Source organism: Sebastes fasciatus, chromosome 1, assembly GCF_043250625.1.
Source record: "Sebastes fasciatus isolate fSebFas1 chromosome 1, fSebFas1.pri, whole genome shotgun sequence".
Classification (NCBI taxonomy): domain Eukaryota; kingdom Metazoa; phylum Chordata; class Actinopteri; order Perciformes; family Sebastidae; genus Sebastes; species Sebastes fasciatus.
Genome location: NC_133795.1, coordinates 9,422,407 through 9,441,460, shown reverse-complemented (window position 1 = coordinate 9,441,460; position 19,054 = coordinate 9,422,407). Strand labels below are relative to the sequence as shown.

The 19,054-nt window shown below is 42.4% G+C and overlaps 1 protein-coding gene across 9 annotated transcripts in view; it reads right to left on the bottom strand.

The window, feature by feature from the left end:
- Nucleotides 1–19,054, bottom strand: part of magi1b (membrane associated guanylate kinase, WW and PDZ domain containing 1b) — a 174,597-nt gene that overhangs the window by 67,865 nt on the left and 87,678 nt on the right. For all 9 annotated transcript variants that reach the window (XM_074616964.1, XM_074617051.1, XM_074616514.1 and 6 more), the window contains one exon: nt 271–390. In XM_074616964.1, the coding sequence (XP_074473065.1) occupies nt 271–390 (120 nt within the window). The remainder of the gene's footprint in view (nt 1–270; nt 391–19,054) is intronic.

Below are 19,054 nucleotides of genomic sequence, written 5' to 3'. Positions count from 1 at the left end.
ATTTGTACATCAGCAGGAATGTAGCACAACATGGAAGTGAAAGCAGTGCTCTGTTTATTTAAATGTAAAAGCGCAATAAAAAATGTAGTCCCTGAAATCAATGAATAATCATGATCTCAATATTGATAAAAAAATAATCATGATTAGATGTTTTTGACATAATTGTGCAGCGCTATCTTAAACCTAAAAAAAACAGCAAACCCCTACACGTTTTTATCCGTAGAAGTTCCATACAACGCACCCAACCAAATGTGTGATTTTCGAACTTACTGTCATACGTTCCTACTTCCAACAGAGTCCCACTCTTCTCCAACTCCTCGAATTCCTGGTTTGAGAGGAAGGTGTAATCCACGCCAGGAACTTCTCCTTCACGTGGGGCGCGGGTTGTACCTGGACGACGAAGCAGAGACAGAGTGGGAGTTAGCAAACTAGAAAGAATAACAAGGAATACAGCTGAAGATTTCAGTGGCAGCTGGCGTGTAATAATTCACTGGAAGCATTGCTTTCATCTTAGTATTCACTCCATTTCCTGTTCCAGCTCCGATAGGTTGTTTTTCTTAAGTCACACCATCTGATACCATTGATTCATATTTGATCAGCGCTGTCTAGTTTGACCGTTTGGTCGGAGTTCGCGAGTGATTGACAGCCGGCTCTCATAGACGGCAGCTGGACAGCAGACTCCAACTCAACTATTTTGAATCCCAATTAATCAGTTTGAGTGATTTTTGAGGAAATTAAAAGTCAAAATTCTCTGGTTTCTTTACTCCTCAATGACACTAAACTGAATCTCTTTGAGTTGAGAACAAAACAAGACATTTGAGGACGTCATCTTGGGCTTTGGGAAACACTGATCGACCTTTTTAACCATTTTCTGACATTTTATAGACCAAACAACTAATCGATTAATTGAGATAATAATCGACAATGAAAGTAATCGTTAGTTGCAGCCCTGTAAATGAGACAGGGGATGTACAATGCTATATAACATGAGATAAAGAAAATCACATATTACGTGATAGCAGTCTCCAAAAGGGAGATGATCCATTGTTTGCTATGATCTTCCTTCACACTGGGGTAGTGTGAGGTATCGTAGTAGCACCTCAGTGGGATCCTGCCATATGTGGGGAGGGGGGGATGGGAGTACTGTATATGTGTGTGTGTGAATGTGTATGTGTGTGGTTTGGCATGTAGCCTGTGAGATTCTAGCACTTGTCTTTAATGACAGTTGGCCAGTGTGGCGTCAATGGTTAACAGCGTTACAGCTGAGACAATAGTGAGATGACAACACTGCTAAATTTAACAGACGATAAAAGTCATACTGTCTTCTTTTGCTCTCTTCAATCATACAATCTTTGCCACACTATTCCCTTGCTAGGCGTCTCACTCTCTACTACATTTATTGTGTCCTACTACAAAACGAAAATTATTCTGTCACTGGCTTGAAACCTGGAATGAATGTAAGCATCCAGACAGTGCTCACGGCAAAGTAATCTTTCTCATCTTCTTCTGACAGACATCTGTTTGCCGACAACAGAGGGCTTTCCCTTCTTTGCTACCTTCCCTTGCTTCCTCTCTCTTCCATCTCTTGATCTTATCTCCCAATCACTCTGTCTCCAGTGGGTTGGTAAGCAATAAGCTGGTAAAAATAGATGTGTGGGGATAGGGGGTAGAGGCTCCCACTGCAGCCACGTTCAGTGACACTGGTGATAAATCACAGATGTGCAGGTCCTAACTCAAACAAGCATACATTACACTCACGCAAAGCATACAGTACATGCAGAAAAGACATGCATGTTGCATTATCTGAAGACACGGAATCTCTCACACATGTAATATTCTTGATATGAATCAGTGCGATCACACTCTATTCTTTTATTTGATCTCTGTTATAAGCTACGGTATGTAGACACACAGAGAGGGCTTCCTGCTTATCACTGGCATTCATACCGTAGTGCCCACACACTTCCAAACTGCACTATTTGTGACCAGACAGCAAGAGGAAATTGATCTAAAGTCCAACAAATCCCCTCTGAATTCAATCAAACAAAGAAGTCAGTCTACTCATTTTTAGTCTTACAGAACGTCAACTTTGGAGAGCCGAGCCCGCGACCCGATATCACGCCAAAGCGTGTAATAGCAGCCCGTTCTCATTCCCAGGCTGTCAAATACTGTCGCTTTGTCACAGCCGTCGGTGTTCAATACCGTCACACAAGGCACCCTTTCGCAGTGGTAGGAGACGCACCGAGCTTTCCATTAACTACAATGTAAACCCATCCGCGGCAACAGTAAACGCACAGGTCAAAGTGCTGTAGCGATGCATTATAAAGAGTGAAAGAGACACACTAGGTGGGCGAGAGGGGAAGTGGATGGGCCCAACAAACACAAGGCTTTCATCCAGGAATAACCACTGTTCGTGTCCCATGCGTTACGTTTCACTTTCACTTTGCAATCAGCTGTTTGGTTGTGTACCATGTTCACAACGTCAAGTCATATTTGCACTGTAAAAACTTAGTAGTTTAAAGCCCAACAATGTTGTTTTTTCCTAAACCTAACTAAGTGGTTTTGTTGCCTGAACCTAAGCAAGCATTTTTGTTTAATTCACAACATCAAGCATCTGTGCGACCGAAAAGTGACGCCGATAGGTCATTAATTTATGTTCAGCCCGACAGAAAAAGGGACGCCGAGGGTTCTGACAAAGCGTCACTGTGTGACAAGTTGGGATGACAATGTGTTGGTAATAGACCTGCTGGTCCACCAGAGGATAGCGTGTCAGTGTCATATTTTGCCTCTCCGAGTCCTGAATATTACACGTGTGAATGAATGTGCAGTAGCCTACCAGCAGTGGGCAACAAAACCACTCAGTTAGCATTAGGCAACAAAACCACATTTGGTTTAGGAAAAACGTCACGGTTGGCCTTAAAATAAGTACGTAAGCTAAGTACAATACGTACAGAAACAACGTAACATCAGTACGGAAAACACGTGACAAACGTCACTACAAAACATGTGATGAACGTCACTAACTTCCAAACAAAACACCGGTCTCAAACACTGGTCTCCTGGTTAAAAGTCCTGTGTTTGTTGGACTTCCATCCCGCTCGCCATAAGCAGTCTTTCTCCCCTTTTATTCTACGTCATTACATTGCAGTCATTACAGACTACATGGTGTGACAATGACCCGCCTGAAGCAAGTAGAGGTGTTCTTATTAGATGCTTTTGCCTTGCACATTATCGTGTCATTCACACGCCTTTTCGTGCGACCGGGCTGGAGCCCGAGCGTTCAGCCGACTGTCAGTTCACTTCCCACACAAAAGTGGCCATTGATTGGACTCCATTTAGACAGTGCTGCTCTTAGAAAACCAAATAGGAAGTGGAATTGTGACCAGTGTTTCAAAAGGGATAGAAAAGCACAGCCTTGGCTCATACCCAGGGGTGAGACACTGTCATCGCTATAGGCCTAATTAATTCAATACACCGCCTCACACAAAAGGCCCCATTGACCAAGCTGTGAAATAGAGTGAGAAGGATAGACAGGTTGGGACTGAGAGTCGTGCAAAGAGGCTCCTGCCAAGAGTTGGGGATTGGATGACGACAACTAGAATGCAGAGGAAGCAGGAGAAGGAGTGAGACTACCAAAGCTAAGAGTTAGCATAATCCAGCTACTGGCACATACAAGGAAGCCTTGAGGATTTTGCTGTGAGAATGTTCGTCTAGTGTTTAACGGCTTCAACATCTTCACTAGCTGAGATGGGTGGGTGGGCGTTGTAGAAAAAAACCCTCATCATTAGTAATTCAAGAAAATGATCAAGGAAACAAGTGTTGAGATATTGGCAGTCGTACTGTAGCGCAGGGAGCTCAGAGCTGCTACTGCTGCATCAAAACACATGAAAAAAAAACAATGTACCATAGCCTGTAACTGCATAACGCACAACAATAAATGCTCCAGGACTGCATGTTCTTAAAAATACAACAAAGAAAAGTAATTTCTGTGTCTTCATGCATCATGCCACTGGGTCTGTGCTGTTGCTAGGGACAACCCAGGAAGGATAGGATGGAGAGAGAGAGATGTGGGGAAGCTATGTGGGGAAGTTTGTCCTCCAGTGATGACGCAGTCCTCTACACGGCCTCATCTGGCTTCACTACTCCCTTTTCAATTCCATGACAGAAATATGAAGTACCACAGAGTTATGATGACTCAAAGGCCTGGTCCGTATGAGAGAGCATAAATGATGCATGAACAAGAAAAATGAGAGTGGGAGAGGGCTGGAAAGAATGGAGGGATATTGACAAAGAAAAAAATTGGAGACAAGTAAAAGAAAAGACTTTGAAAAACACATGAGTACTGCAGTGATCCTGACAATGACCTCGGTCTGAATAAGTTGGTATTGTTAATAAATTGTTAACAGGTTGGTAACACTTATTAAGCAGAGAGCAAACTGTTTACCCGTTAGTTTACTTTCAGTATTCAACCTCAAACGACCTCATCTTTCTTTTGTGTTGCGACAGTAGTATATCCTTGTGGATAACTTTGTGCAAATTCTGTAAAAAACACTGCTTTAAGGCATTCTTCTTCCAGGTGTCAGCCATCTATTTCCTCTGTAAACATGTTCTCAACCACTGGAAGGTAGAGCATATGTCGTCAAGCAGATAGGTTGATTTTATGTGTCACAGAATACAAAAACGTTAAAGCATGTAAATTAAATTAAATTAATTACATTCCTGGGGCTAGGGCTGTACTCTATACCAATAGAGTACTTCATTTGATATCAATTATGTGATTGGAAGCATACAGTTGCATAAAATGCCACCACCACTCTTCCCCATACAGATGATTTTTTACACTTATTCCTGAAATAATCCTTCCGCGTTTTTTGCATTGATTTTTATCAGACGCCACAAGCCTGTTTTTGAATGTTTTGGTGACATCTCGGCACGCTGAACTGCTCTGTGAAATACACCGCAATCGACTTCACTGCACAGACTGTATGAGTTGTAGCTGCTGCGGTAGTGGGCCAATCACACGTTGCATTAAATCGAAGCTGATTGCGGCGATTGGCTGCAAGCAAAACACACAGTAATTTATTTTCTAGATCTGGATACAAAAAGAATCAAATACATCGTTTTAATGGAGAAGTTTCGATACTATTTGTTACTGGGTTATTTGGGTCAATATCTAAAAAACGTATCGAGTACCGATACCCAGCCCTAGCTGTGCCTGTAAAATATCAATTCTGACAACAGACCACAATTAACCAATTAAAACCTCTGCTTCTTTATCTGATATACAGCATTTTCCCATCAATCCCTTCATGAAACCAATATTGTACTAAAAGCAGCAAAACCTCAACAAGCGCCAAACATTATGCCTTTTCACAAAGGGACTCTTTGTTGGAAAGTGTTATGTTATTTTAGATCACAATATATTGTGCGAGTGTTCACGTTATTGTGACCACCCCCTTTACCCAGTACAGGAAAAATATTCAAAGCTCATGGTTGCTGCCAGTGCAGTTTGCAAATGTTAACTAGCAAGCCAATTAGTCTAGCATTATTTTATTCTCTATGGAGGGGCAACAGACAGTTGGGAGCCAGAGTGCATAACTCCACTGCTGAACAAAAGAAAGCATTTTGTGAAACTGTCATGTATGTGGAATACTAATTTGGCACATTTTGAACTGGTAAGATTTAAAACAGCAGTGAAGCAGCAGCCTCAAATTTAGAGAGCTGGCTGCGGACCAGAATGCTGTTGGGTTGAACCCTCAAAACACCAGAAAAATGATCCGCTCGGGGAAAGAGCGAGAGCCTTGAACAATGGTGCTATATGGAAAATCTGTATTCATACTGGGTGAGGGGGGACTACATGAATGTAAAGCTGGGTGTGGACCTGCTAAACGTCCACAGATGATTTGCGTGCAGTAAGATTTTAGTAGTTTCATGTCCGAACATGTGGAGCTCTACATAACCATAAATAATAATTGGTTCTGTCCCCATCTCTCTCTCTCTCTCTCTCTCTCTCTATGTCTCCATCGTCTTGCCTGTCCCTTCACACAGATGAGAGCACACTGATGCTGAGCCACCTCTTCCCTCTGGCAACCCAGCAGAGGGTTGAATCAGAGACCAGCAGTCACAGAGGGGTGATGTGGCTCGTGTGTATGTGAATGGCAAACATGCTTTGGCTTGTAATGGTACAAAAAGGGGTTGGGAGGGAAACACCTCCTGTTATAATCAGCAGCTGTTCCACCCCCTGCCAGCCAGCCAGCTCATACACATGTACATGTGCACATACAAACACACACTCAATGACAATGGGGAGGAGGTGCATGACCACCAAATGGCATGGTCTGGGGCTAAACGGGAGCTGTGGGCGGAGGGTAATCACTTAATGGAGCTTTATGCACCCATCATCCCCGCAATACACACGCACACATACACACATACACAATTTCATTACCATAACAGCCACAGTGGGAGAACTGTCCTGTCCATGCTGCGAACCACCTGTGGTGACCAGATTAGACCCCCACAATGAGAGCAACTTAGAGCTCAGCACCTCTGCTCTGTATCTACAGTTACTCAACCCTAAACAATAATATTGTAGTTACTGTAGGGCTAACCGCATCACAGCCATATCACAAAACAGAACCATGAGGCAGAACGTGTTAATGCCCAGACACACCAAACCGTCATCAAAGAACTAGCGCCGACCATGGTCGACTGTTGCGTCACCGGTGTCACGAACACAACGCAAAGACGACAGCCAATGGCCACAAGTAGTACTGGCTGTGGCGTGGCTGGACCGTCCAGCCCCACCCACATCCAGTGCTGTTCGTTTCTCTTCTCGTGCACCGATTAGTTTAAGCCTATCAGCCAATCAGAGTGATTTCACTCATCGACGGGCTCCACCACCGATTCAACATGCTGAATCGGCCAAAAAAAAAACTAAAGCACGGGCAGACTAGTACCAATGGTGCGGGTACAAAATTGGCCGTCGGCCAATTTCTACCTTCATATCAATTGTTTCTCTCCATCTTCTGAGAGTGTTGCCATCCTGATGTTGTTTATGTAATGTCATCATGAAACTGACATTACTGCCTTTCTTTGTTCCCTTAATGTTCTTCATCTGTTCCTCATTGTTTGGTCTGACACTGCGATATTCAAGCTTTAATGTGGCCAAAATGTGACACTTGGCCAGTGAGAAAATACTGTAGCTTTGAACGAGTCTCCAGCGACACAATGACAGAAAGAGCACAAACTTTCAGACTGACCACAGCACTATGGCAAAACAACACAAGCATTGTTGTGGGTGTGTTGCTACAGGGTACTTAAAAAAGTAATCATGGCAACAATCATTTTCTCCAATGTCTCAAAGCTTGCAAGGAAAAATTAGCACAAAGCCACACGGGTACACTTTAGGGACATTGTTAATATGTGGTTTTCCCCATTCCTGAATGTGTCAAAGCTGCGGCGTAGTTTTGCGGGCTGCCCCGAGTGAGTTGTGGACGCTATTGACGGTAGCTTGGCTGGCTAAACATCATGGTTTGTGCAGGATGTCCCGTGTTGCCCTAGTGATGATTCTCTCTAGTTGTCTGCAGTGTTTTAACTCTGCAACTCTTCCAGCTCGCTTGGAACCTTGACCAAGGTGGTACTAAAAAAAGTACAAAGTACCAGGCACTATCCTCAACTTGTGCTAATGGAAACACAAAATTAACACTCCAGTCAAGTTGGAGTCCCCATCAACCTCTCCAATACCAACACACTGAGCACAGGGATTTCACTATAAAGGGGCTCTTATCTAATAGCAGATGTAGATCGTTTGCATAGGTTTTCTATGGTTTTGCCCTTATGCATTTTTTTGTGTCAATGTCAATGCTATTTACTGGTTGAATCTATCCCTCACTTACTGACTCAACCTTGACCACCCTTTTGTTGAAATGCAAGAGTGACCACTGATTGCGAGTGAAGATTTTTCTATAGCGTACCTCCTCACTATTGGATTCAAAGAACTGGTCGTGAAAAGATTTCTTTGCCACACTGACTCCCATTTACTCAATGAAAGTCCAAAGCATAATATTGCCTTTCATGGCCCACATCAATGCATAGTTCAGGGTTTCCACGGTCATGGAAAATTGTTTCGGTCATAGAGAGCCATTAAAATACTATGTAGTATGTAGGCTACATTTATGTTGCCGCATTGCTTTTCAGACTTATAATAAAATGCCTTGAGAATACACTGATCAGTTCTGTTTCCACTCATGCTTGAAAGCCAATGCCAGACTGATATAAGTGCTTGTAAAGCTTTAAAGATAAAAAAGAGACAATGTGTTGACTGTACTTGCAGTTTGGAATATTTGACATGAACATAACCAGCTGTTAGAGATTGAAAAAGGTTGTCGTTTAATGTTTATACAATAAAGAACATTTGGAGTAAAGTATACTATACAGTTCTGTTTGTGTACTTATAAGTTGTAAATGTTCATGGAAATTTTGATTATGGTTCCTTGAAAAGTGATGGAAAAGTTTGGAAATTTTGTCCACGAAATTGTGTGGGAACCCTGATATCTGCACACATTCAAACGTCCAATCTAATAGCTTCCTGTGCTGTGAAAAGGGCTACTAGTACTCATAATCCCAATGAAAATCATCACAACCCTGCAGCTCTTTGCAGCTCATTGTTTTGTTTATTCCGTCAGTATTTAGACTGCAGTTGCCTGTTGAAGGCTCTCCATGCATCTACTGTACTCACACGTTCCAAGGAAACAAGATCAAGTAGGAAGAGTGTTCACAACCAGCGCGAAACAGCAGAGAGCCAAAGTAAACCAGCCATTAGTGAAGCTACTAGTCAAATATCCTGAGAGCTGAATAGAGCCACTTATTTTTTTCCGGAGTAGGTGGACAAAACCAGAGCCAAGCATGGAGTGAATATTGGAAGTACATTTATAGCTGAGATAGAAATAAGTTTTCAATGGGATGCTCATGTTGCTTTGTGTCTACAGGATGTGGTTGCAGATTGCAGCCAACTGAAACTCCTCCCGTGTGCCAAGCGTGTAGGAGAACTATGGTGGCTGACATGAGAACATGAATAGCCCTATCTAGAGCCAGTGTTTGATTTGTCCATTCTGGGCTACTGTAGAAACATGGCAACCGGCTCCGTGAAGAGGACCCGCCCTGTATATAGATATAAACGTCTCATTCTAAGGTAACAAAAACACAATGACTCTTTTTTTCAGGTGATTATAGACTAAAGAAAACATATTTATTAATATTATATTCCATTTAAATATATTCCAATATTATATTCCATTTCTTCTTTCCAATAGATCCCCCTAAATGCTACACACTATTCCTTTAAACCATTACCACTTGGCAAACAGATTATATTTCAGGGTTTTGATTCTGCGAGATGGCTTTGGAGTTTTTATAACACTTAGTGGTAAAAAATGTATTAATACATCTTTAAACACACAAATTAGATTGTACGTAGATCAGAATTGCACATGTAGTGTTTCTGTTGAAAGGTAAAACATGCTACAAACTAAGAGTGTAATGGTGGATCGATATATCAATTGAATGATCAACGATCCAAAGTGAACGCATCGATACATATCATCTTTAAGATATGTCTTTATTTTGAAATTCTTAACTGATAAAAAACATTTGCACTTAAACATGAGAACTGTGGCACTTAATAGTGAACAAAGGAAGGTCTATTTTTATTATTTATTTATTAAAAAGAATATTGTTTTTCATTTTAATGTCTGGCAGACCCCAGTAATAAAATGTCAAATCATAATTTAGTTATTTTAGTTTTTGTAAGTTGATATAAACGTAACCGATTGTGCCAAATACATATGAAATATGATATTGATTGCTGGCCCCTGAATTGGATCAAAATTGTATCGTGCGTGGCAGACTTTGTGATACCAACAAATACCGTATCGTTGTCCAAAGAATCAATGCAATATCGTATCGTGATGAAATTTGTGATTTACACCTCTACTACAAACCTACCTAATTTAAATGTTAATTTTCTAATTTTTATGAAACAAAGTTGGCTTGCGACAGTATTTTGCTAGTTTCAAAAGCTAATAGCGACCACTTTGGTGCCACCGTGACCTTGACACTGCCAATCAAAAACCTCATCCCCTCCACACAGTATCTCAGGATTGGGCTTATCAACTACAGAGAGCATCCGGTTACACCACGAGGTCTTTCAAACCACAATCAATACATGACAGCAGCTGGTCCCAACCCTCGCTGTGACCTTGTCCTCCCCTGTTGGTCTACACTGTCACACAGTTTACAGAGGATCGATATCAAATCGTCTCCTTTCTGTCATCTTCCCGTCATCTCAACTGAAGCGACTCAACGGAGATGTTTAAGGGTCATATCTTGGCTCAAGGACTACAATGAGGACAATGGCGTCACAGTTTTTGCTTGTGTTGCCATATTGAACGCCACATGGAAACATCAATAGCAAATAGCTAGTTATTCCAGTCAGTTAGCTATCAAGATGACTAATAATAACAAATCTATAGAAAAATCTATAACCAGCTCTCCTAGAAAGCCTCCGCCTCAGACTTCACTTTACATGAAGCACAGACATTCATTTCCTCTCTTCACTGTATATTGGATCCATGGGTCGCCTCTCTAGCTAGTGCTGAACAGTGAGCCTCTTACTCCACCTTTATGGGAATAAATTACAGATAAAAGTGTTTGTATGTCTTGCACTGAACAAACCGCCCACATGCAAATCCTGAAATAGGACCTCATTTATTTAAATACTGTAAAACAAAATGGATTGCTTTAATGCACTTTAATATATGGAGGATCTTCACCTCTTCCCTCTTAAAGCACAACTAACGCTCACTGGCAGACAAATCCAAGCACCTCATCTATATTTAATTGATGTCAGACTATTTTAAGGGAGCATCTGCCCTTCTAGTGGCATGATAGACTCAGACTAAGGTTGCTGACATTTGTGAGGGCAGAGGACGACACTAATATTAGATTTGAGAGTACAATGATGTTACATGAAAGACCAAAAAATGACTACGTTATTTAATTATGCATCACTGGAACATCTTCCCCAACACGATGGAAGACTGAGAGGTAAATTATGATCACTTCAACCGTGCTAGATTTTCCAGGACAGGACAGAAATGCCACCAGGGGAGAGGAAAATGTGCTCAGCTTGGCAACAACTGGGTTTAAATGACATATGAGAAAAACACATGGTATGAAAATCAGCTTTTTTTTTAACGCAATCGCATCACAACACATTAAAATGTGAAAGGAGGCTGTACAGGCATGCATGCAGCCACAACCCAGCTTCTAAAAATAACCACGTGTGAAAAATCTGTTGTATTTCCTACGCTTGCGTTCCCCCCAGAGCAATAGAGCACCCTGGGCCCGCATTTCCCCCAGGCCTGGCCTTGCATTGCATTTTAGCTGTGACCTACATTTAATTCCCTCCACAAGGACAATGCTGGGCTTGACTCCTTGGACGACTTTGGGTTTATAGCCGTAGGGAGGCGGGGAGTTGTCTTGCTTGACATCTCCATTGGATCCAGTCCGGTGGTGGAGTTTGGCATTTTTCAGAAGTCTGTCTTCTTCTTGCTTAAATCTCACCACTTTTTTGAGTTTGAAAGATGCAAAGGCACCAGAGTGAAATACTTCTTTCATATTAGTACCAGGTTTCTTTCTTTTTTTGCGGACTCCAAAACACCCAAAAAGCTTTAGATAAAGAAAAGTGAACATGACTTTATGCTGGTTCTACCAAATAAATTCCAAATATCCTCGAATGCCGCTGTTCAGAGAGAAAAAAATAGTTCCACAACGGCAAGCTGTAGCAGCAACGTATCCATATTTATATAACTTCTTCTTCTTGGAGCAAATAATCAGATTAAAAGACGTGTTGAAACACAGTCTCTTTAAATGAGTTCTTGCTTCGAGGTGACAGAATATACCCTCTGTGACATTACTTAAAGTAACAGAACCGCAGCACTACGTGAGAAAAACACAAACTTTTGCCAACTTTCTGTTTGCTGGACTAACTAGGAGGAGGAGCTTGTTCTGACCCCAGGGCTCCGAAGGCTTTGAAGGGAATGTGTCCCTGAATGATCGCTATACCCAAACCAAAATTGTGTCAATATCCACGAGCAAAGAATACGCAGACGGACGTGGGCACGTAGCTTGGATGAGGCCCTGAGGGGGGTTTGAGTTGAAAAGAGGATCCACACTGAAATGTAAAGCTGAAATAATACAATGTCTGAGAACATGTTGTTATTAACAACAACCGTACCAAGGATCCAAAGTAAACCTGAAGATAAAATGGTTAAGAAGTCTGTTTATAACTAACTTTGTTTTGATCTAGAAAATCTTGTTGCCTGAAACAGTGACAGGTAACAGCGATTAATGTTCATCTACTCAGCACCAATGACCCGTCCGTGTGTCACTGATGACATAACAGCATCATCCGTTACAAAAGCAAAACCAATTTGGTTAAAGGTGCTCTATACAATATCCAGAGCATCAATATAGCAGCAAATAACTATCTGCTATGTCAAGATATAGACGAGCAATGTCTACCTGAGCCGAGAATGAAGTCACTCTCCCTCTTTGTGTGTTGTAATCAGAGCTTCTCCGTGTTTTGTTGACATAGCCGGGCTGGCTGCACATGCTTTTAGTGCATGTTTGTGCATGTGAGCGTGCCCCACTGGCCAGCTCACGGCCAACGTTCTGCACTGCTCGCATACGACGGTTAGAGCTGATAACGCCGCCCCGACCGACGGTGCAGTTGCGGAAGTGTAGCACCCACCCTCTGGTTCCCCCCGAAGTTAACACTGTTATCTCTGTCAGCTCAGTTGCCTTTGTTTTCACTGTTAGCTGCGAGTCGCCGGCTCAGCCGTTGCCATGTTGAGAGCCGTGCGGAGGCAATATAAATGCTCCCAATCTTGCATTTGGCACCTTTAACGCACACATACCCTGAACAAAGAATGTATATTGCCAAGAAGTGAACGTCAATTGTTCTTTCCATTGCAATATGGACTGAGAGCGACTACCGGACGCCAGTAAAACGTCCGCCTAAAAAGTGCCATACAAAAGTAAAACAAAATTATTTCTATTCCATTGTCATATTCTACTGAAATGGTCTGTGTTGAACAATACAATATTATAAATATAATAAGCATGAGTCCAAAATGGCAGTGACTGGTATTTTGTCTCTTTGTTTCTATACTCTTTGCCCTGGATTTCACCACGTATGGTTATATCTTGCAATTTTGTGCCAACTGCAGCTATTTCTGTGCTTGAAATTAGCCATTTGTGCAGCATCTATCCAGTATAATAACATTTATGACTGGTTAAAAGTAGTGTCAAAATTATTGTAGCCATTCAAATTGACTGTCGTCATCATGAACCAGTAAAGACTAGGTACTCGCCCAGCCAGTTGAACATAATTACTTCATATAAAGAAGGGAGGTGACATATCCAAACGAGTTATTCAGGCTCTTAAGAAAACACACCTATCCCAACATTGTGACATTCAGGATGTTCATGAAAGCTCTGTTTTATTTAAAAACATGTCTACATAAGCGAAGAAGACTAAGATAATTATGAAGTTTGTGTGTAGATTCTGATCATTTCAAACTCATTGAGACAAAAAAATTTGACTCTGGACTGAAAACTTTACAGAACCTCAAACACCAAATAATCCAGACAGTCTTTTCCATCACAATCCATCTTTCCATTTGAGGCAGCCCTTTAGAGTATGCCCACACTACACCAACAGATACACAGATTTCAGTATGACCTAGATACAAATTGTCTTCAAAAGTCAGAGGGTTCAGAGAAAACGACGTTCACGGTAAGGTGGAAAACACCTATAACTCAGAGCGTGGTGGGTTCATTTCTTGGGCAATTCGGAAAATAACACATAAACAAAACAAGGTGGAAAAAAGATTATTTGTTTCGACATATTCACCGTGGTGAACTGATCAGTGCCACGAATGAAAAGTAGGCCGTCATAAATGTGTTTGCCAATGATTCATTATCATAATTGTTCTATTAATAGGCTCAGCTATTCTTATGCGGCTTGTGTGCGGATCTACGTAGGTCATTCAGGACAGGAGTTATTTAAAAGAGTGCATTTTAAGTAGTTTGTGACTGACGTGGAAACAAAGGCAGCACTCACAAACTCAGAATTTTTGTTTTTTTCACAAGACACATGAATCATTGACTAACAGAGTTAAATGTATATGTGCTAGGTTGGAGAAGAAGCTGTTATCTGCAAAGCTTGATTAAAATTTTCATGAGCATGAACCAGCGGGTAGTACAGGCAACTTGTGGTGCTCACTCCCTCTCTGCTGCCCTCTCCTCCATCACTCCTTTCTCTCTTTCCTTTCTGTCCATGTTTTGTTTGTTCCCTCTTTTACTGGTCCTCTCATTTGTTCCAGTCCTCCAAATCCGCCACACCATCAACAACTCTCTTCTAATCCTTAAGCCACTATTCATCTACTCTGTCTTTCATACAAAGAATATTAAGGAAGTTAATACCACAGACTCCTCCACCCAGCCTCTGATCTGCTCATTTCTGTTTTCTCTGTCTCCAGTACGTTTGGCAGATGTGACAACTGCCTGTGTGGCCGGGCAAAACTGTTCCCGCTTTCGGGTTTGACTGGAAGACAACTTGTGGCTTTTCCTCAAGCCGCTGACTGAGTCCTGCCAAAAGCCCAAACTCCATTTTGCCGCTCTGATGTTGATGATGTCATGTAATCCAGAAGCACACCAAATAACTGCCGCTTCATTCCTCTTGGCTGCCTCGCTCATTTAAATGACCAGCGAGACCAAAATCCAGATGTGAAGGATAATGAAGATTCTCTAATGCAGGGATGTCATGACACCAGACATTTAGTGGTCGATAACCAATACCAGTGAAATTCCACGATTTTCCATACCAATTCAATACCATGGTAAAAAAACTAAATTAAAACATCCATTGTACAGTACTTCAACATACACTGCTTTATTACCGTTTGCATATTGGTTTTTGTTAGGAAGTTAAACAGGTCATAATTCCCTCTGTATTATCTATTTTATATTGCTGTGAAAAAAACTCGTTCAAAGAACTGGGTTTATTACATTTTCTCGCCAAAAATTGTTGAAATGGCCAGGACACAAGCTAGTTTACGTTAACTGTTAGCATCCGGTATGCAGCACAGTCCTGCATGGCCCTAATAGCTAACGTTAACTAACTCTCGCCCTGCCAATTTCTTGGATTTGTTGTTTGATATGAAGCATTAGCAGGGAAAAATAGGGTGCTTTCCCTGGACGCGTCGATAGTGAGGTTACTGCGTCCCTAAAAAAAATTCTATTGTCCCAGGGACGACAGGACAGCGTTAATCTCGAGCCCTGATGGTACCTATGGTACCTGCGGTACTGTAGAAAAATGAGTACTGGTCATAGTATCGATTCTTGTGACATCCCTACTCTAATATTTTACATACAGTGAAACAGGAGTCAAATGTTTTGTGTGGATAAAGGGCTGACCAATGAGAATATACTGTACTACTGAGAATATTAATGAATATATCCTAACATCCACTGATCACGTACAAACCCTTAAATGCCATATTGATACTTGGACTTGATACTGATTGACTCATGATGAACTCAAAACCAGCAGAACTAGAAACAGCATCTTAATCTGAATTCCATGCATCCTTCTTCCTTCTCAAAATCTGAAGTCTACATTACCCACGATGCAACCAAAGTGCTAACAGTTCGGTTGGAGATTCAGGTGTGTTACGCTGGAGTCGGTTAAAGTACAGTAGCCTCAAGCCACTAGTCTCAAACAGAGATGAGACGCAGGTTAACAGAGGGCAGGTAAGATCACTTCTTTCCAACTCCACACTCCTGTAAATAGACTTTGAATTCCTCTTTAACTAAACAAACTTAAATATAAAAATGTTTGTAATGTGGAATGAAACAAACCAATATCAGTAATATCAATAATTAGTTAAAGAAGTCAGGAACAGTCTGGCTTATTCTGCTTTAATACAACTCTGAGGCACATTGTGTGCATCCCTCATTTGTCGACTGTCCGCAGTCTGTGCACGTCTCACGTGAGAAAGTGGAGCGGCGGGGTGAAGCAGCGGGCCAATGTGATACGCACGCTAACAGCTCTGGCTCCCTCTCTAATAAAGATGGGTGCCTCAACATATAGCAAGCAAATGCTTTCCCTTAGTCCTGCCTGTGTTAAGTGAAAACCAAATTGCCCCGTGCACTGAATCATGCTTCTTTGAAATGAAATGTGATGACTGTGTTACATTAAAGGCAGGCCTAGTAGTGGATTGAATTAGCCCGCTGTATGTCTTTCAAAGAGTCCTGTCATTTCATTTTGAAGTTAAACTCGCATTTGCATGTATGTCGTCTACATCTACCCTATTATCCTAAACAGAAAGCACATCATAGAACTGAGCAAAGACACAATGTACCACCGTTTCTCAGTAAATCATACATAATAGAGGTTGACCGATATCTTCTTTACTTCTGCAGCAGCCTAGTCAGCTACTTCTACATACGCCGTTTTTGATAAATCAGTTTTTTGTCACTCTGAATCTAATAATTCCTAAGAGGACATCCTGAAATGTGATTTGGTGGATTAGATCATTGGAAAAGATCTATTTATTTGCAATGGGCGATGCCACGTTCTGTGGTTTATGACTGTCCAGGATTCCTTCGGTTGCGTGTCTCGTACATCGTTAAATGCCACTCTTGCAAACCATTAATGTTTGTGCATATATCCGGGGTAAGGAGGATCCTTAAGTGTGCTATTTGATGTCATGAATGGATGGTTACGGGCTGGATTATTTGGAAGAGAGAACGCCAAATTGGTACAGTAAGCAGTTAAAGTAACAGTGAATGATTTGTTTCCTCCCTGTCTTGTATCGTGGAATAGAGCTGATAGTGTTGCGTTACATATTCGAGGGTATAACTTTTCTCTCCCCCTACACCTTGACTTTATGTACGGAGCCTTCATGCGATGATGTACGTCCCCGCGTGACTGTGCAGCCATCGGCCACTATCGGAGCCCAGTTCTGCCGATAACGGTCGTTTGTAAAAACGTCCTATCGGCACCGATTCAACGGCCAACCCTCTAATACATAAACACTTTTACTCTGCAAGGTATTTAAGGCAGTCAGGGTAAACACAGGAGGACATTAATGGAGGCAACACACATGAAGCATGTGCATATCTCATTTTTCTGGTGTAATCTGGCAGGCATGGTTTATCAAACTGGCTGGTTATGTTAGGGTTTACTGTAGCATCTGCCTCGCCGAAATAAGCGGCCATATAAAGAATATAGTATGTAGCCGGAGGATGATAATAGAGACACAACATGGGTAACGGCCCTGCCTTGAAAAATCTGGCAACACTCACAGACCCAACTGTTGTGCAGAAGCTATTATGGAAGCATTTCTCTAAATCTCCACAATAAACATGCTCTGATGTCAAGCTAGCCAGCTAGTCCACATTTTCCAAGAAGATACTGAGGCATGTCTTCATGGATCATTTTCAAGACGCACACACGACTGTACGCACGTGCACACACTCACGCAGACACAGGGGGAGGGCTAGCAGACTGCCGTCATATTCCCAAACCAAAACAGATCCATCCACCATCTTCGCCACAGCTTGCCTGCTAGTGCTTTTTTTTTGGGGTAAAACACACACACACAAATGCAGGAGGGGTGACGAGCTGACTGGGGTTTGTCAGCTCGGCAGGGGGATGGAGCCATCTGTCCCAGTAAAGGGTTAATCCAACCAAAAGCACAGGCCGCAGATACCAGCATTTTCCAGTCCTCACATTTCTAGCTACATTGTGGGTACGTTTTTTTTTTTTTTTTTGCATTTTAGTTTTATTACAGTCTATTGTCCAGCCTCACGGACACCCCAACCATGCCATCTGATTCTTCAAACCCCAAAAAATCTCAGTCATCCCAATGTGGCGGTGGTGGTGGCAGGGAATTAAAATGTTGAAGAGATGGGTTTTCAATGATTGGAACGGATGCCTTTCATTTGGGATGGAGTGTTTTGTGTCGAGGGGGAGGGTGTTTTCACTGCTCCGGCTGGCTGAAAGAGGCTCGCAATGAAGAGACGATTCACACACACACACCACACCACAATGAGATCAAAACAGGCCTTTCTCTGGACCTGTGACGTGCTACATTTTTCCCCTTCATAAGCAACGCTTTCAGCTCTAAATGATTCCCATACAGAGGTCTGAGGACCGGGGGAAGGGGAAGGGATAAGAAGCATAAAAAGAACCTGGAGGGCCAGCAGTGCAGTGTGAAGCTAAATCAGCCAGAAACATGCCTGCAAATGCCCCCCGCACACACACACAGCCGGCCTTTGTCTTTTTATTCCACCCAGAAAAAAAAAGCACCATGGGCAAGCTACAACCTACAGCAACATGGAAATGGAAGAGAGAGGCTTTTAAAACGGTACATTTAGAGGGGCGGGGAGGGAGAGGGGATGGAGGGATAGAGGAGATGAGGAGGGAGTCATCCAGACACGAGATGGATCGAGAGAGAGAGAAAGAAAGAAAAGAGGGAGGATGAAGGAGAGGCTAATCTTAGCATCCTGGAAGCTCCAGACAGACAAACAGACAGGCAGCTGCTGGAGGTAATGGCTTCCAATATGATCAAGCATGTCAACAGATCACAGTCTTAATACAGACATGCAGAGCTGGAGTGCTTCCACCACAAACACACACACACACATACTGTACACGGGAAGTGACACTTTGTGCAGACAAACACACAGACGCACACACAGACGCATGCATACCTGAGACAGACAGACGCAGACAGACACACACAGCTTCCGTTTGACCACAACACATCAGCCTCCATTACTGCCAGCGATGTGCCTCCGTCTCCCTCGCTCTGCTCCTGATGCCTTTTCCGCCTGATGCACAGCCATCCTCGCCTGCCTGCCTGCCTGCCTGCCTCTCCATCTCATCACCATCTCTCCATCTCCATCTCTCTCCATCCCA